We start from the raw sequence: 17,657 nt of genomic DNA on the forward strand, positions 1-17,657 counted from the left end.
GTGGCGCAGGGTGCTGCCAGCCTGACCCGGCGGCAGCCCCGGGCGCCTCTGCAGCCCCCCATCATGGGGCACAGGCCACTTGGCCAGCGTGTCCCAGAGCTGCTAGTCCTGGCCAGGCCCTGGCAAAGGTGACTGGCATGGGCTGCGGTGAGAAAGCCTTCGAGGAGGAGTCCGGGCAGGTTTCCTGCTCTCCAGGCAGCACAGAAAGAAAATGGCCTTTCTGGACCTGGGTGCCAACACAGCGAGATCCAGTGCCATGTGCATAGGGGGATGCTCTGCAGCCCCTTCCTCCTCTGGGACGGGCTGCTGGATCCCCCTGGAATGGGGCACTGGATCCCTCTGGGACAGAGCACTGGATCCCTCTGGAATGGGGTGCTGGATTGCGGATCTTCCCTGGCCACCTAAACAGGAACAGGGGTGAGGAGAGGAGGGCAAGGCTGGAGCCCCGGGGCTGAGTGGGGGGGGATCCCTCAGGCAGGGTGGGGGTTCGGTCAGAACTCTGGGCGCAGGGGGAAGCCCTCGCCCCCTTGTTTGGGTGATGCCGGCTGCTCCGGGGCTATTTTTAACCCCCTCCCTGCTGGGCTGCCATGGGCTGGGTGGTGCTGGGCGGGGGAAGCAGATCCGCCCTCCAGCCAAGGCTCTGATGTCCCTCCCTGGAAGGCTTGAATTTCTATCCCTACTTCAGACCCACATTTAATCCCCAGCCCTTGGCCAATGGCGCTTTGGCTAAATTAGGTAAAATGCGCCGGTGTCCAGTGAGTGGGGCTGGATCGCTACCGGGGAGCTGATAGGCTGCCGGGGCTTGGGGGCCAGTGGCCGGGGGTGCATCATGAGGCTCGGACGCTACAAATTGGGGTGCCAGGGGCACTGAGTCGCTTCTGGGAGCTTCTGCTGCAGGAGGTAGTGACTCCCTCGGGGAGGGAAGCAGCAGCCATGCCTTCGATGGTAAGAAGCCCAATGTTGCCGTGTGCTGTGTGACATGTGCTGTGTGCCAGGGTGAGACCCAGCAGTGCAGGAGGTGCTGGGCACCGCACGCACCTGGGGATCTGGGCAGCCCAGGTGTCTCTGTGGATGGAGATGAGGAGACAGTTGCTGGTGCCGTGTTGACTGTGGCACAGAGGTGTCAGGGCGGTGCAGGGTCCCCACAGGACCTGCCCTGGGCAGGGGCAGTGCGGCTGCCCGAGGGTCGCAGGTGCCCAGGGATCCTGGTGGGGCTGCAGCCGGAGCTCGGAGCCACCAGGGCGGTGGTGGCAGGGGTGGCTGAAAGCCGAGCACCAGGTCATGCGACACAGCATCACCGCCGGCTCACAGCCGGCTCGCGCCTCCAGGAGAAACTTGATCGGAGCCAACAGGTGCCCATGGCCCTGCTGATCCCTGTAAGGGGAGCTGAGGAGACCCCAAAAATAGCACCGCATGCCTGCGACACTAAGGCTGCGCACAGGGACCATGGCCACTGCCCCGCGGAGCCCCCCCGGCTGTTGAGGGGCTCTGGGCAGGCGGCTCACAGCCTGGCTCGCCACAGCCCATCACCCTTGCCGGTGGCACCAGCGCTGCGGGGCTTGCCAGGGCTGTGGCTCGGCACAACATGGCCCCGTCCACCATGACCCCACTCCCTTGCCTTGCAGACGGACCAGCAGGCAGAAGCCCGTGCCTTCCTCAGCGAGGAGATGATCGCAGGTGAGTGCTGGCGTAGCGGGGAGAAGGGCAGGAGCCAGCCAGCCAGGCTATCCTGCCTCTGCGTCCCTGTCCTGTGCGCTGCCCGGATCTGACCTCCTTCCCCACAGAGTTCAAGGCCGCCTTTGACATGTTTGATGCGGATGGCGGCGGAGACATCAGCACCAAGGAGCTGGGGACGGTGATGAGGATGCTGGGCCAGAACCCCACCAAAGAGGAGCTGGATGCCATCATAGAGGAGGTGGATGAGGATGGTGAGTGGCCCTCGGTGGCGGGCGGTGGGCAGTGGGTGCCGGGCAGGCGGCTTGACCCACACTCGGCTTCCTCCCCACAGGCAGCGGTACCATTGACTTCGAGGAGTTCCTGGTGATGATGGTGCGCCAGATGAAAGAGGATGCCAAAGGCAAGTCCGAGGAGGAGTTGGCCAACTGCTTCCGCATCTTCGACCGGTGAGTGGGGGCAATGCCAGCCCGCCCTGCCCACGGGGGCAAGTGGGGCTACATCCTGCCCTTGCCCTGCCCTTGCTCTCCTGCAGGAACGCAGATGGGTTCATCGACATTGAGGAGCTGGGTGAGATCTTGAGGGCAACCGGGGAACACGTCACTGAGGAGGACATAGAGGACCTGATGAAGGATTCAGACAAGAACAACGACGGCCGCATTGACTTCGATGGTGAGCGATGACCCCAGCCCTCGCCCTTTGGCTGCCCCAGGCGGGGTTGTGTGTTGAGTGTCCTGCTCTCTTGCAGAGTTCCTGAAGATGATGGAGGGTGTGCAGTAAGGGACCAGACATTCCTCAGGCCATCGGCTGCGGCCGGCTGCTGCGCCCAGCCTCGCTCCACCGCTGCTCAGGGAGCAGCAGCTCTGCAGCGCCCGGCCCCTGGCTGCCCGCTCCAGCTGGGACCCTGCCCCACACCACGACCCCGGTCTCGCCCCACTGAGAGCTTTTCCTTCCATCTGTCACTTGCGGTTTTGGTCTGAGCCTCATTAAAGCAGGAGAGGCTGGAGCTGTAGGGTGTTCATGGGGAGGGAGTGGTGGTACTGTGTCCTCTGTGCCACTCCCCAGGGGTGTGCCCAGGTGGGTGCCCTGCACCCCATGCCGGCCAGGCTTGCCCCATGGGGACGTGGGGGCAGTGAGGGTCTGCAGTTCCCACTGAGTGCTGTGTGGGTGCCAGCGCTGAGCTCAGGTTTCATGCAGAGCAGCCGGTTCAGATGCCAGCAGATGAGGGGGTCCCCGTGGGCAGCGATGGGGGCCTGCTCCAGGGCAGGGCTGGGGCACCAGTGGGGATCTGGAAGCCATCACTGCCTGTCCCAGCCCCGCCATGTCCCATCTGGATGTCTCAGGGGACCTGGCTATAAGGGGGTGGTGGGCAGCGGTCCCCTCCCTGCAGGATCAAGGTGATGCTGGAGCTGCCGTGCCAGCCTGCTGGCATCACCGCCTCCCTGGGACACACTGCTCCCTGGACACTGGTGGCCCTGGCACCAGGGAGCTGAGCCCCTGGCCCATCCACATGAGGCCAGGTGGCACCGGGCAGAGGGGATGCAAGCTGCGTACGGACCCTCTGCAAAGCCACTCGGCAGCTGGCACTGCATCTTGGGGTCAGCACTGATGACCCCTGGCAGCAGGAGGAACACAGAGGCCCCTGTGCTCAGCACTGGTGACAAGCGGGCTGCTGCACCGCGCAGGGGCTGTGGTGCCCCCCTGCCTCCACAGTGGGGCTGGCAGAGGGGATCCTTTCCCGGATCAGTGACCCCAGTGGGACATGGGGTTTCTGATCAGGGAGAGGTTTTACTTGGCTGCTGGCAGTAGGCAGGTTCAGCAGTCTCAGAGGAGAAAAGGATTCTTGCTCCTGAGGACCAGGCTCCCTAGAGATGAGTCATGGGGTAGATTAGATTGGATATTAGGAAATATTCCTTCATGGAGAGGGCTGTTAAGCCCTGCCAGAGGCTGCCCAGGGCAGTGGTGGTATCCCGACCCCTGGAGGGATTTAAAAGCCCTGTGGATGTGGCACTTGGGACAGGGTTTAGTGGGCCTGGTAGGGTTAGGCTGGCAGCTGGACTAGGTGAGCTGAGAGGTCTTTTTCAGTCTTAATGATTCCATGATTCTATGACTAAGGAGAGACAATAAAGACAGAGAGAGAAAGGAGAAGCAGCAGGGAAAGCCACTGTCACCCCATGGGGTCCGTGTCCCTCCATTCCTGCCACGCTTGCCCAGGGATCCTGGGACCAGGAGAAGGTGCCCTGGGGTGCTCAGAGGCTGTAAGACTGCAGAAAAAAGGCCCAGAAAGAGTTATAGACATGCATTTATTTATACATTAACCGTGGCTCGGACAGGAATATTAATTTAAAACCAGGCTATGATACAAAGAGCCGGGGGAGGGGTGGGACAGGGAGTGGGCACAGATGTGGCAGCACAGTCAAGTTTCCTGGGTCTTGGTCTGCTTGGTGTACGTCTCCTGCACGTACTTTTTGTAGGCTGAGAAGAGAGGAGGAGCACAGGGCTGTGGTCCTGGAGCAGCTGTGCGGTTGTGGCGCTGCACAGCTGCACACCCTGCAGGGAAGTGGATGGGGCAGGGGATGCCCCCACCCCAGCACTCACCTGCTTGGTTCTTCCAGTGCTCAGCGGCATCTACGTTCAGGGGGCTCTCGATGTTGGGCTCTGGGGGATAGAGGCTGGGTCAGCAGGGAGGGGGGACCCTGGGCCCCTGAGCCCTAGTGCTATGTGGGGCAGCCCCACACTGTGGCGCAGCCGTGGGACCCACCTGCCAGCAGGCTCTGGATGGAGAGCAGGATGGTTCGGACGTCGTAGAGGGCTGACCACTTGTCCTTGAGGATATCGAGGCAGATGTTGCCCTGGGTGTCGACGTTGGGGTGGTAGCAGGGCGTCAGGAACCGCACGGTGGGCGCAGCGTAGGGGTACCCACTGGGAAACTCCAGCGACAGCCGGTACCGCAGCCCCTCGTAGGCCTGGGGGCAGGCGTCAGGGTGGGGGGCTCTGCCCCGGGGGGGGCCCAGCCCAGGGGGAATCAGGGTGCAGGGAGGACCCCAGCCCCATGGGGAGCCAGTGGGACCCCAACCTGGGGGGAACCGGGGTGCAGGGAGAACCCCAGCCCCAGGGGGAGTAGGCAGGACCCCAGCCCGGGGGGAACCGGGGTGTGTGTGGGGGCATCATCCCCAGGTTGGGGGGAGCAGGGATGCAGTGGGGAGAGAAACCAGCCCTGTGGAGGCTGGGAGCTGGTGTGTAGGGTGAACCCCCCATCCCGGGGAGAGCTGGGATGAGGGAATGAATCTCAGCCCCAGAGAATTGGAGCTGGGGTGCTGTGGAGAGGGGCGGGGGGCACCGAGACCCCTCTTGCTCACCGTGCCCGCGGCGCCGTCGATGGTCCCGATCCACTTGAAGAGGTTGTCAGACTCGGGGAAGGCAGAGATGCCTTTGTCACCGGACATCTGCGGGGACGGAGGGTCAGGGCGGCCAGGGAACCCCCCGCCCCACCTCGGAACCCCCTCCTCTGCCCCTGCTCACCATCAGTGCCATCAGCTCCTGCTGCAGCCTGCGGGGGAAACTCGCGTTACCGGGCGGGGCCGTGGGGGAAAACCGGTCCCCGCAGCTCCCGGTCCCCGCCCTGGAGCCCCCAGACCCCTCAGCTCCCGGTCCCCGGGGCCCCCCCGGTCCCCTCACCTCCTCCCGACCGCGCCCCGGGCCGCCGTGGCCCCCGCCTCCGCGCCTTTGCGGGCGGCCGGGCCGGTCAGGGCGGCGGGGTCCGCGTTCTGTGAGGCCATGGAGGCTGCGGGGCAGCCGCACCGCGATCCGCCCGCCGGCAGCGGCTGCGCTGGGCCCACCGCGGGGCTCCGGTGCGGTGAGCAGTGCTGTAGCTCCCTCGGTACCGGTGGCTGAGCGCCTCGATGCGGTGCCCGGTGCCGAGCTGCTGCAGTTGTGGCGATGCTGTGATCCCGGTGCCGAGCTGCCGGTGTGGCGATGCGTCGAGCGCAGTCGAGCTGCTCCCAATAGGGTTGATGCGGAGAGCGGAGCTCAGCTGGTCCCAGTGCAGAGACGCGGTGTTCCCGGTGCGGACCCTCCCGCGCCCCGTTTGAATGTCGCCACCGCGCGGCGCCTCCACCAATCAACGCGCGGCTCCTTTCGAGCCGCCCAATCGCTGCGCATCGCGGGCGGTGCCCCGCCGTAACGGCCCGGGGCGCTGATTGGCCACTGTGCCCGGAAGGGGCCGCCCCCGTACCAAGGCCCCCCCTTTCCCCGCCCAGCCTCCCCTTCCCCCGACCCCCTCCTTTCCCACGACGCAGCGCGGCGGGTGCGAAGCAGCTTTATTGGGGGCCGGGGGGAGGATGTCTCAGGGCAGGGGGACTTCGGGGGTGTCAGGGCTCAGGGGGACCCTCCGAGGGCGGCACCTCCCCCCCGCGGCGAAGGGTCTCCATGTGCTTCTGCATCTTCTCCGTCATCCAGGGTGGCGGGACGAAGGGCTTCAGCTCCTCCAGCCGCAGGTCGACGGAGTCCCTGGAGAGGGGGCGGTGAGACGGAAGGACCCTGGCACCCCCCCCAAACCCAGCACTCATCACAGACCCTGGCACCGAGCACCAAACAGCACGACGGCCCCCAAGCCCCTGGCACTGAGCCTCCCAGACCCTGACCCCCGACCAGCCCCAAGCCCCCCAGCATGCACTTCAACCCCATTACTGAGCTTCATCCATCACTGAGCCCCCAAACCCTGGCACCCACCACAGACCCCAGCGGAGAGTTCCCAACCCCCTGGCACCAGGCCCCCAACTCCCGAGCACTGAGCCCCCCAGGGAGCATCGGGCCCCTGTTCAGCAGAGGCCCCCTGGGCCGTCCCCCCTGCACGGCAGCTCACCCCTCACCTGTAATCATCGCTGGCAGCCAGGTCGCGGATGTCCTCTTCGAGGAGGAGGTACGCCTGCGGCACAAGGGGGGGACCTGGACATGCCTGCAGGCCCCTGGCCAGTGCCAAGCTGGCTGTGCCCCAGGTCCGAGTGGCAGCACATGGACCCCCGCGGTGCCCCACAGCACCTCTGCCTCTGCACGCCCTGCCTGGCCTGCTGGCGAAGCTGCCGCGCCGCAGCCTCTGTGTCCCTGCGGTGGGTGCCTGCATGGCCCCAGCCCCGCCATACTCACCATCTTGCCCCCTGTGGCCCTCATGTGCTGCTGCTCTGCCAGCCAGTGCTTATCTTGTGGATCGGCTGCATACTGCAACAAAGCAGCAAGGACCTGCTGAGTGCGGACAACAGACCTTTGCTCGCAGCACCCTGCGGCGGAGATGCTGCACCCCTCACACACTGCCCGCTGGGGCAGAGGGCCCAGCTCTGCCTCCTGCCTCTCCCACCTCAAGCTCCAGGGAAACCCAATCGCCCAGAGGCTGCACTAAGCTGATAATGTACGTTCCAGGGCACTTGCCAGGCTGTACAAGCTCCGAGACAAGAGCCGTGGGGAGGAAGGGAAGGAGCGAGTCGAAGCACACACTACTGATTCTCCTCAGAAACCATTTCTGAGCAAACCCCGAAGGAGGAAGCATCCTGGCTGCAGAATCTGACCTTAAAGAGTTGGGGATGCTTGATGTAGAGTCGCCCTCTTGTTCCTCCCATCCCGAGAGCCCTGAAAGAGGAAGAGGAGGGAGTGTTATGCTGTGCGAGGGGTGGCGGTGGTGGGGTGGGGACCCCTCTCCTCCCCAGGCCCTTCCTGCTGCTTTGGAGGCAGAGAAGCGAAGTCACAGAGGAGTCCTGCGGGCTCCTGCCTGGAGACACCACCCTCCAACGGGGCCGCTCCTTACTTGTTTGCTCGAGATCCCAGCACAAAGGTTGTGGTTTCAGTCAGTCGGGATGGATCCCACTACAGAGCAATTGGAAAAGGGGCAGCATTAGAAGGGAAGCTGGTGCCGGGCCATGCTCCATGAGCCTCAGCTCTCTGCCACGGAACCCTGGCACTGCTCCCGGCCTGTGAGGGAGGGAGCTGGCCACAGACCTCTGGGCTTCTGCAGAGGAGGGACACTGCCTTCCCTGTGTGCAGATTTAAGTAGTTTCCCTCCTGGGAAATGCTTGTGGGATCCTGCTGGCTACCACTGCCCTCCCCAGGTCTCCTACCAGTGGCACCACATCACGGAGCCACAGTTGCGGTGCCTGGGGAGACAAGCAAAGGCCTCCAGGCACTTCGCTCCTCTCCTTCTCCTCTCTGGTGCTGCAGGGGCCTGCCGAGGCCGAGCAAGGCTCGGCGCTGCACTCCTGCAGCAGCAGGGCTGTGCTAGAGGAAGCAAAGGGGAGGAGAGGGTGAGCCCAGCAGCACTGGCCAGCCAATACCTTTGGTCCATCCCTTCTCACGGGCTCAGAGACTTTGAGCTTCCAGCTGTGGGAAGAAAAACACGGTAAGAACGAAATGCTGTGGGATCAGCACCATCACCAGTGCAGCACCAGCAGCAGGGACTGAGACCCAGCCCTCAGATCTGCCCATGTTCACAGCCCCCACTCCCCTGTGGTGCCCGGCTCCAGCCTCTTGTCTGTGCTGCATGCTCTCCTCTCCCTGGCAGCCAGGATCCCGCCTGTGTCCCACACTGCCTGCTCCAAAAGGCCCACCCAGACCTTTTCACTCCTTTGGGCCTGTTTAAAACTGTGTTTTGGAGGGTCTTTGCCCCTGGGGGAATGCTTGAACCACAACTCTTCCTGTCTGCCTCTAGCCCTTCCCTGCACTTCTCTTTGCCGTGGGAAGGGAGGAAGACACAGGTTTTTCCTCCTCCCCGGTTCGGGCGGCTGCATTTCCCCTCATCCTCCCAGAACAGGGACTCGTACTCACGCAGCCATGCCTGAGACCCCGCGGTCATTCGCCAGGCTCTGTCCTGGAGGTCGCCCCTTTCTCTGCAGAGAGGAAACCCTCAGTGACTCCGCTGAGTGCCCTTGTGTCACCCACCACCTCCCAGCGAAGCTGCTCCTGTCAGGAGCAGGGATGCCAGCACAAGAGTGAGCATCTCCAGGCATCATAAGCTCTGCCTGCAGGCACTCAGCCTGTGGGAGCAACCAGGAATGAGCAACAGTTTTCCCAAAACATAAAATCCCTTGTGCAGAAGCACTCCTACCTTTTTGGGAACGGGGCTCCCTCGGCGATTCAGGTCCTCATCCATCTGTCGGGTGCGCTGGAAGAGGAATGGCAGTGGGGTGAGCAGGGCTCTGCTCCTGCCCAGGCAGAGCTCCTGCGTCCAGCCGTCTGCTCTCTGCTTTGCAAGGAAACGCTGATTCCCCCATTGCAATGAGCAGCTCCAAACCCCAACAAGCAGCAGCTGCGCCTGGGAGCTCCCTGCCCTGCTCATAGCATCCCTCCCAGTGCTGCCTCCTCGCAAGGGCACCGAAGGACAGGAAGAGGCAGAGAACAAAGCAATTCCCACCCTTCTCCTAGCTCTTATAACTCGTCCAAGCCTCAGGGAACAATAACAACTTTACCTTTGGTACCCCCTGCTCGTGGGGCAGCCTGGAAACGACCTTTTTGCCGTCAGAGAAGAGCAGCTTGGCCTGCAGGATGAGAGTGAAGGGTTACCTGAGTCCAGGTGCAGAGAGGGGCTTGCAGGCAGCCTCCACGTCCATGTGTCTGCCCAAAAGCCCTGCAGCAGCTTGACTGTTGGATGGTGGCCACGCAGGGCTTCCACAGGCTGCAAGACATCTGGGCAACCACAGCAGAAGAAAGACGTGAAAGGGAAACATCCCACCGTCCCTGGGAGTCTCCAATGGGTACCAGGGGCTGCCCTCTGTGGCAGCTCCAGCCATGCAACACATTCTCACGGAGCAGCTGTGGAAAGCAACAGCATGGCTGCCTGGCCTCAGCTGCTCTCCTCTTCCCATGAGAACAAAGGCAAGAACAGCAACACGGAGGTGCTGTGGATGCCACCCTAGCTAACATCACACCACAGAGGGATGTGTCCCTGTTGGGGCTCCGCTCTGCCACGCTAGCACCCACCTGCTCCAGGCAGCTTCGACATGTCTCCTGGATAAGCTGTTCCGGGTCCACCTCATCCCCAACGTTATCACGCACATTGACTGCTGCCTTCTGGAAAAACTGGAAAGCATGTGGCAGGAGAGAGTCAGAGCTGGAGCAGCTGGGCAGCACTGCACAGAAATCCACACGCCAGCAGCCTTGCATGGCTCCCAGCAGTGGAGCTCTGGCTGTGCAGCCTGCAATGGGGGCTCACTGGGGCCTCTCCCCACCGCTCTCACTTTCAGGTACTTGTTGAAGACAGCCCGGATTTCTTCGTTGATGCTGGGCTGCAGAACAGCACGCAGAAGATCCATGGACACGGCTGGGTCTGTGAAGCTGAAGGAGAAGGAGTCAGCCGGGGGCGCGGGACCCCCTGGTCTGGTGGCTGGTCCCTCCATTCAAACGTCCCCTCCTCACGCCTGCCCAGCCTGGGCTCACCCCCCACTCACCTCCACCTGGTCCCTTCCCACCTCAGCTCCCCCCAAGCCTGGGCTCGCCTCCCACCACTCCCGTCCTGCCCCAGCTCGCCATGGCCTGACTGTACCTGGTAGTCATCTGGGAGCGCCGGCCACGCCGCTGCACCTGCCGGTGCTTGATCATGATGTTCCAGGGACTCTGCGGGACACAGGCGTCAGCCCCAGCCCTCTTGATGCTCCCCCAGCCTCCCTGCTGTCCCCCGGCCACAGCCCGGGTGCCAGGGTCCCCAGGTCCCCCCCGCTGCCCCCCAGCCCTGGCCCCACCCCCCCTCGCTGCTTCGGCCCCTCACCGTGCCGCCCGGCCCCCCCTGTCCCGGCGGCCCCGCCTGCTGCTCCGCATCGCGGGCGGCGCCCATGGCGGCAGCGCCGGAAGGGCCGAGCCCCTGCGTCATCGCAGCGCGACAGCCACCTCCCCGCGCGCTGGGAGAGACGTCATCGCGACGCGACACCGCCCCCACGCGCCGAGAGTGACGTCACATGGCAGCGATGGTGAGGAGTGGGGCGATGGCGGCGTGGTCTCCGCTTGTCCTCGGCTTCCCCAGCTCCCCCCTGGGCCCGCAGTCCCCCGAGCCGCCTCCCTCCCCGGGCCCCGCGGCGGCGGAGCGGAGCAGCCCGAGGGGGCCGGTACCGCGGTGACTCTGACAACCCCCCCCTCACATCCACTCCCTCCTCGCCTCCACCGCTGCCTCTGCCTCCTGGCCTGATATTGGACCACAGCCCCTCCGCTCCGCTCTCCGGTTTCCATAGGCCCCACCGGACACAGGCGGGTGCCAGGTGTGTGAGCACAGCGACTGCCTTGGGTCAGAAGAGGGGCAGCTTCCTGCCTGGATGCAGTGATAGACGGTCGGTGCTTAAGAGTGTAAGTCCTACGGCCATAAAAAGCCGTGCTCTTCCAGCCCTTTCCAGCAGCAGGACTGGATCAGGTGAAACCAGTGAGTAATGACCCTGCCCCTTGCTGCAGCTGCAGAAATGGGATTTGTCCTCCCATGAGTGTGAGCACAGTTCCTTGCTGTGTTACAGAATAGTAAACTCTCTGCTGCTCAATCAACTTTCTCCTGTGTGTCTCTCATCTCTCTGCACTATGTCTTTGCTATCAGTGTTCCCCTGCCCCATCCAGCCGGTGCAGGGCCCTTGCAACAACTTGTCCCTCGTTTTTGAGGTCTCACCCAGTATCCTGGTCCACAGGGAGCTTTGCTGTGGGTCTGCTGGGTAATGGCTTAATGTTAATGATATTCACTGTTTTGTTGGCAGTGTTTTTCCTTGTAATGGGTAAGGTGAAACAGACAGGATTTGCCAAAGCAGACCGTTCCGAGGCTGGTTGGTGCTTGGAGTGGGCATTGTGGAGGATAGCGGAGCTGTGCTGTCGAGTGCTGACACTTGCTCCAGTGGCTATTTCACTTTCCCTGTCCTGTGCTCCATGTGCGAGCAGGGAGGTCCCTGGGCCTGTGGCAGAGAGGGACAGTGGGTTCTCCTCTTCTGCCAGGCCTGCTGGCCATTCCAACCAATGCCTGCGGTGCAGTTGGGGCCTCTGAAAGACACTCCACCAGTTCCCTCAGTGTTCATCGCTGCAGCCTGGGGCCACATCCCCAGTATGATCTTTGCTGTAGACATCGGCCAAGCAGAGTCTGTGCTCAGCAGCCACGAGAGCCCGGAGCTGGCTAAGGGGAGAGAGGCTGTTGAATCATGGGCTCACATGCTGGAAGTGGCTGCAGCCCTTGTCCCCTTCCTGCCGCTTTGGCCAGGTCTGCATCCACCTGGAATGAGGTCAGGCAGTTACACAAAGCCGACCTGCGGATGTGGGACTGGTCCTGTCACCACTGGCATTGCCATAATTTCATTATCACCACCACTGGGCTTCCACATGCTTGTTTTGGTTGCTCTAAATTGTGAGCCACAGAAATTGGATGTCCAAAGGCCTGGTGTTGGAAAGAGCCCTGCAATCTCGCAGGTTGTTCCAGATGATTTTCCCAATGCGTGGAAGGGAGTCAGCACTGCCAACACTGGCAGGGCAGTACCAGTTGCTCTGCAGTCTGTCCTGTTCACCCATGATTAACAGCGACAGCAACGTGCGATAAGCACCGGGCCGGCAGGTTAAGGCGTGGAGCTGCGAGGTATGAGGCACCGGATCTGCCAAAGGCACGGGCGGCTGGTGTAGGAATTGCATTGGAATTGAGTCATGGCCACGAGAGGACCCAGCCTGTACTCGCAGCGCAGTTCCTGCAGTGAGCCCGCTTCCCACACGGGCTTGGCAGCACAGAACTGTGCACCTTTCCGCTCCTGAGCCGTGTCCGTTGTACTGCCACCATCGCTCTGATGTGGCTGTGGTGGAGAGCTGTTGGAGCAGGGACTTTGCTTTTCAGTTTTCTTGTCAAGTGGCACAAACCTGAAATTGTAGAAATGATGCTGAGCTCAAACCAACTGATTTTTCTGGCCCCACAGCTGCAGGGTTAAACTTTGGCATCTGATCCAGTGGATCTGATCCATTTGTGCTGGTGTGTTCTGGCCGGATGGGTCTGAAGTTCTCCTAAAATTTTGTCTGGGTGCAATTCCAGAAAAAATAATTGAATGGGGGAGGAAAAAAGTGCTCCTTAGACTTGCACTGGGTTTGGCATGAAAGTGATTCCCACTCTGCTCTCCCTTGCAGTTTTAACAGGGTAGTGATGGGAAGACAAGAGCCTGGTGGTGCTGCAGCAGGAGTAGTGTCCATCAGTTTGGAGCATTCATTCCCGCTGGTTTCCAAACACAGCAGCTCTCCAGAGTGACGACGCAGGCTCTGTGCGGCGAGCGCTGTGCTTCTGAGGGACAGGGCTGTCCCTGAGCTGGCGCTTTCCTTCTCTGCATCCCATTGAATAACGCATTGGTGCTGGAGCCCTGCTCGCTCCCAGCACACTCCTGGGAAGCAGGTGATGTCCTGGCAGAGGCAGGGCTGGTGGTGGGACCAACACCATCTGAATGATCCCAGGCTGGGAATCTGCCCAAAGGCAGGAAGGATGGGGAGCAGGTGCAGGCAGCCCTGCCTTTTCCTGCTTGGCATCGCAGGGAGGCACCAGCAGTGTCCCTTGTACTGGGGCTGGGGAGGATGGTTTGTCCCTGGGTGCTGCTGTGTGGCAGTGGTGGAGAGGTCGGACACAGCCTTTAGCATGGTGGTCTGGATTCCCACCAGGAGCAGCAGGAGGAATCTTCCCTCCTGCAGCCAGGGCTGCCCCTTCCTTCCTTCCCAGTCCTGTGCTGTCCTCCCCGCAGCATGCAGCGACTCCAGCTCCTGCTCCTGCCTCGTTGTGGGTGGAGAATGGCAGCTGGAGCGGTTCTTTAGGAAACAGTATTGCAGTAAAAGGTGGGAGGTTCCTCCAAGTCACCTGTGAGCGGCTTCCTCCCATTCCCAGAACCCAGCAGGAACTTTAAATTGCTGCCCAGCTCAGCCTGGGCCACTGGCTTGGCAGCATGAGGGCAAGAGACATCATCCTGCTGGGACTCCTGGCCCTGGGGGCAGAGCTGCAGGCAGCACCCACCGCAGGCAAGTACAGGTGTGCCAGGAACACCTGCCCAACGGGGTTTCAGGATATTTTCTGTATTGTCATAGAACCATGGAAAGTTTGGGTGGGAAGGGACCTTTAGATGTCACCTTGTCTGACCCCTGCTGTGAGCAGGATTGCCATCAACACAAGATTGGTGTTGATGGTGGTGCCAGTGATGTATGCTGGAAAGCCTGTCTGAATCCTTGTGTGGGAGAGCCTCGTGCACCCTCGTGAGCTTCAGCCCTTCCTTAAATGCTCTAAACTGGGGAGAAGGGGAATTCTCAAAGATGAGTTATTTTTCCTTCTGTTCTTTTCTTGATAAAACAGCCACCTTGCTAAGCAGTGGCAATTGCATTTCTTTTGCACCAGTCATGAGGTGATTTGCAGAGCAGGGGTTACAGTTTTATGGGACCCTTTCTTTCCAAGCGCTCCTACATGTGCTGCCGGCCGGGCTATTCAGTTCTAAAGCTCAAACTCGGAGGCTGTTCTGTAAGGAGATGCTGGGGCCACAGCACTGATGAAAATGTGTTGACAGAAATGTCATCGTCGCTTTCGAAATGCCGTTCCCCGAGCTGTGGCAGCCTCAGTCCCCAGGCTGGGTGCGAGCCCTACAGTACAACCCGCCCTTGCCAGCCTGCCAGCAGGGCCGGTACCTCCGCTGCCAGCACGTTGGTTCCGTTCCCAAGGCGATGCCAAGGGCCAGCGCTGCCTGAGGGGAGCCCAGCACTCTGTAGGTGCGGGCAGCTGCTGGGGTCTCTGCCTGTGAGGGTTGGGGAAGCCACGGGGGGAACTGGTGTGAGGATGAGCCTGGGTGGTGCGGGGCTCGCTGTGGATGTTGGGGTGGGCTGTGGCGTGGTGCCATCGCTCCTGGTTCCCCCACATGGCCGGGGCCGTGGGTGGGCGCCGGCCCTGGGGCAGAGATGCCCAGGAGGGGCTGTGCTGTGGCTCCTGCGGCAGGTCCTCCGCAGCCCTGTGGCGATGCCTCACCGTGACATCGGGGTGGGAGCTGTGGCTGACTCTGCTGCTTTCTGCTCCCTTCCAGCACTCCTCAGAGCAGCCCCTGGCCAGTGCCCACCGCCACGGCAGCCTGGAAACACCGTTGTGGAGAACAGCCCTTCGCCTGGGAAAGAGCCCAGTGCGGTGCCCAGTCCACAGCCTGGCAGGGTCACCCCGGACGGGAAGGACCAGCAGCCGACTGGAGCTGAGCTGGGGGCTGCTGCGACACCCACGCTCGGGAAGAAGCCAGAGACCGGCAGGGAGCCTGTGACGGGGAACAGACCTGCACTGTCTGGGCGGCCAGACACCGGGAAGAAACCTAGTTCAGGGAAAAATCCGGCGTGTGGGGGGAAGAATGAGACGAAGGAAAAGCCAGAGGATTTACCAAAGCCAGAGACTGGAGGGAAGCCGGGGACCGGAGTGAAACCTGAGACTGTGGTGAAGCCGGGGACTGCGGAGAAGCCAGAGACTGGAGGGAAGCCGGGGACCGGAGTGAAACCTGAGACTGCAGAGAAGCCAGAGGCTGGGGGGAAACCGGAGTCGGGAGATAAACCAGAGTCAGGAGAGAAGCCGGAGAGTGAGGGGAAGCCCGAGGCAGGAGAGAAGCCCGAGTCTGAGAAGGGTGATGAGAGTGATGATGACAATGATAATGATGATGATGATGATGGTGACGACGACGATGACGATGATGAAAACGAGCATGGTGATGATAACGACAATGGTGATGATGATGGTGACGACAACGACGGTGATGACGATGACAACTACGATGACAATGATGACTATGGAGATGATGACAGTGATGGTGATGATGATGATGGCAGTGATGATGATGGTGGTTGGGATGGTGATTATGCTTGGTGACCAATGCCGCAGGGTGTGTGATGAGCGTTTGGGGCGAGGAGAGCCTGCAATGGGTAGGAGCAGGGACAGCTCCCCCAGCCTCCTCCTCCGCCTCACTCTGCCAGGGCCAGTGCCAGGCACTATCGGTGTTTTGGGCAGGACTTTCTCTTTCCTAATAAACCCCACACTGGGACACTGGCATGGTGTCACAAGCTGTCCCTGCGCAATGCTGGTCTGGCTGTCAGGGCTCGGCCAGGAGCCGGCTGGGCACAGCCACACACAGGTGCTGCTCCGGCAGTCTGGCGCTGTGCTGCAGTGCCCCTTGGAGCCTCACCTGTGCCGACAGTAGGGTCAGGAGCTTGGGGAATGCTCCCCGTGCCAGCTGAGAGGGGCAGCCCTGGCATGCTCATGCTGTGCGGTTGCACCAGGGCAAGGTTGGGACTGGCTGTGCCGTGGCAGCCCTGTGGTAAGCCCAGCCTCCAGGGATGAGCCCAGTGAGACCCAGGTCCTTTCTGAGGGCACAATGGGGTCCTGCTGGGCACCTGTTCCCAGGAGGGTCTCTGGGAATAGGAACGAGCCTTGCCCCAGCAGGGGTGGCCAGAGTTTGGGCAGGACTGATGTGCAGGTCCCCAGACACTCAGCCCTGCCTGGGAACCCAGCCCTCTTCCAGAGGTGAGGGGGCCCCACGGAGCCCGGCGGAGGCTCACAGGAGACTGACACAGCAGGAGCCTCCCAGTGTTCATGGCAAACTGGGTTTACTGGGATGAGGCGGCACGGAGACCCCTTTGCTCAGCAGTGAGCTGAGGGTGAGGGAGGAGGTGGGATCAGGAGGTGGGAGCTCGTCCAGCAGCTGGGGGAGCCCCCTATGGCCGTCTGTCTGTCCATTTGTCCGTCTGGCGCAGGGTGGTGGGGGCAGCTGCATGTGACGGGTCCTCAGCCTGGGGCCAGGTGGGCGCTAGGTGAATCCTGGGGAGAGACAGGAGCATCCTTGTCCCCAGTCCTCACCTCAGAGCTCACTAGGGTGCTGTTGTTGGCCCTGCAGCACAGCCCTGGGGGCAAGCAGGGCCCAAGACCCCAATCACCCCTCCCAGAGGAGCCCCCGGGGGCTTTGCTGGGCATTTCTGCCCCATGCAAGGATGTGCGGGGAGCTGGCATTGCCGTGCGGGACGCTTGCTGCACCCCAGCCATGGCTTCACTCACCCTTTGCGTGCAGCCGTGCCTCCTCCCGCAGCCCCGTTCCCAGTTCCCATGCGTGTCCCACGCTCACCTGGGGATGCCAGCCGGGCCCAGAGGCAGCAGAGCACCAGGAGCAGAAGCAGCCACTGCATCCGCATGGTGTGGGGCGGGCAGCGAGGGGGCTGCCAGTCTGGGCACAGGCAGGGGTTTAAATCCTCATGGAGCTGGAGGCTGGCCACAGTCGCTGCGTCCGTGCCCTGGCACCCAGTGTACTCTCTCCAAGCGTGAATGCCTCTGTCCCCTCCCTCGCGCAGGCTGGTGCCACTGGATGAGCAGCTACACAGGGAGGCATGAAGGTGCTGCTGCTTGGCACGGGGCCCTGCAGACCTGAGGGAGCTTTACCATGCTGTGCCATGCTGTGCCACAAAACCAGAGCAGCCTTGTGCTGTGGGGACAGGTACAGAGCAGGAGGCAGCAAGGCGACCCCAGTGTTGGGCTAGCCCTGCTGAGGTGACTCCATGGCTGGGCGTGTGGAGCAGCCCGTGGTGCCCTGGCAGCTCTCTGGGCATTGTTCAACCTCTGAGAACAATTTCTGGCTCCTGAGGGACATCCTGTGACTGGACACGGTCCACAGCCCCACGCTGCCGTTGGCCCCGCAGCTCTGCTATGCCCGCCAGCCCCTTGCCCTGGGGTGCAGCTGGGGACCAGGGCTTGCCAGGGTCTGCGGGGTGAAGGTGAGGAGCTGGGGGCTGTACAGGGGCTCTGCCCAGGCACCAGGACTGCGGGGCCATAGCACTGGGTCCTGTGTCCTTGCTGGAGCCAGGGTGGGTACACAGGTCCCATCACACAGACCTGAGGCTGCCTCCCGCTCCCTCCCATAGGGCTGGCAGGAGCATGCACTGCCATGGCCTCTGGGCACGGATCTGCACCAGCACCATCACTCAGGAGCGCTGCCCTTACTAGGATATGGCTGCGCTTCCCACCCATGGCTCTCCCT

The 17,657-nt window shown here is 62.2% G+C and overlaps 4 protein-coding genes across 7 annotated transcripts; 2 read left to right on the forward strand and 2 right to left on the reverse strand.

The window, feature by feature from the left end:
- Positions 1 to 809: 809 nt before the first annotated feature.
- Positions 810 to 2,680, forward strand: TNNC2 (troponin C2, fast skeletal type). The gene is made up of 6 exons (XM_054081502.1): positions 810 to 945; positions 1,626 to 1,677; positions 1,785 to 1,928; positions 2,009 to 2,123; positions 2,210 to 2,346; positions 2,423 to 2,680. Exons 1-6 carry the CDS (start codon positions 934 to 936, stop codon positions 2,452 to 2,454), a joined length of 492 nt encoding a protein of 163 aa, XP_053937477.1. The 5' UTR covers positions 810 to 933; the 3' UTR covers positions 2,455 to 2,680.
- A 1,299-nt stretch (positions 2,681 to 3,979) lies between these two features.
- Positions 3,980 to 5,832, reverse strand: UBE2C (ubiquitin conjugating enzyme E2 C). 2 transcript variants are annotated; one of them, XM_054081740.1, is made up of 6 exons: positions 5,353 to 5,832; positions 5,197 to 5,224; positions 5,034 to 5,120; positions 4,436 to 4,526; positions 4,273 to 4,332; positions 3,980 to 4,149 (listed from the first exon to the last, which is right to left on the reverse strand). In XM_054081740.1, the coding sequence occupies exons 1-6, from the start codon at positions 5,451 to 5,453 to the stop codon at positions 4,091 to 4,093; spliced, it is 426 nt and encodes a 141-aa protein (XP_053937715.1). In that variant the 5' UTR covers positions 5,454 to 5,832; the 3' UTR covers positions 3,980 to 4,090. The 2 variants fall into 2 exon arrangements, with proteins under 2 accessions (XP_053937715.1, XP_053937714.1); XM_054081739.1 differs by having other exon boundaries at positions 4,436 to 4,640.
- A 132-nt stretch (positions 5,833 to 5,964) lies between these two features.
- Positions 5,965 to 10,564, reverse strand: DNTTIP1 (deoxynucleotidyltransferase terminal interacting protein 1). 3 transcript variants are annotated; one of them, XM_054081734.1, is made up of 13 exons: positions 10,421 to 10,564; positions 10,199 to 10,269; positions 9,894 to 9,990; positions 9,637 to 9,735; positions 9,126 to 9,194; positions 8,765 to 8,821; positions 8,485 to 8,546; positions 7,995 to 8,040; positions 7,472 to 7,530; positions 7,236 to 7,296; positions 6,820 to 6,912; positions 6,546 to 6,601; positions 5,965 to 6,183 (listed from the first exon to the last, which is right to left on the reverse strand). In XM_054081734.1, the coding sequence occupies exons 1-13, from the start codon at positions 10,520 to 10,522 to the stop codon at positions 6,045 to 6,047; spliced, it is 1,011 nt and encodes a 336-aa protein (XP_053937709.1). In that variant the 5' UTR covers positions 10,523 to 10,564; the 3' UTR covers positions 5,965 to 6,044. The 3 variants fall into 3 exon arrangements, with proteins under 3 accessions (XP_053937709.1, XP_053937711.1, XP_053937710.1); XM_054081735.1 differs by having other exon boundaries at positions 5,967 to 6,183; positions 6,820 to 6,891; positions 10,421 to 10,563; XM_054081736.1 differs by lacking the exon at positions 6,820 to 6,912 and having other exon boundaries at positions 5,966 to 6,183.
- Positions 10,565 to 11,076: 512 nt separating this feature from the next.
- On the forward strand, positions 11,077 to 15,666 carry LOC128853835 (uncharacterized). The gene is made up of 2 exons (XM_054081738.1): positions 11,077 to 13,644; positions 14,688 to 15,666. Exons 1-2 carry the CDS (start codon positions 13,572 to 13,574, stop codon positions 15,503 to 15,505), a joined length of 891 nt encoding a protein of 296 aa, XP_053937713.1. The 5' UTR covers positions 11,077 to 13,571; the 3' UTR covers positions 15,506 to 15,666.
- Positions 15,667 to 17,657: the final 1,991 nt, after the last annotated feature.

The sequence above is a fragment of the Cuculus canorus genome, chromosome 16 (assembly GCF_017976375.1).
Source record: "Cuculus canorus isolate bCucCan1 chromosome 16, bCucCan1.pri, whole genome shotgun sequence".
In the NCBI taxonomy this organism is placed as follows: Eukaryota; Metazoa; Chordata; class Aves; order Cuculiformes; family Cuculidae; genus Cuculus; species Cuculus canorus.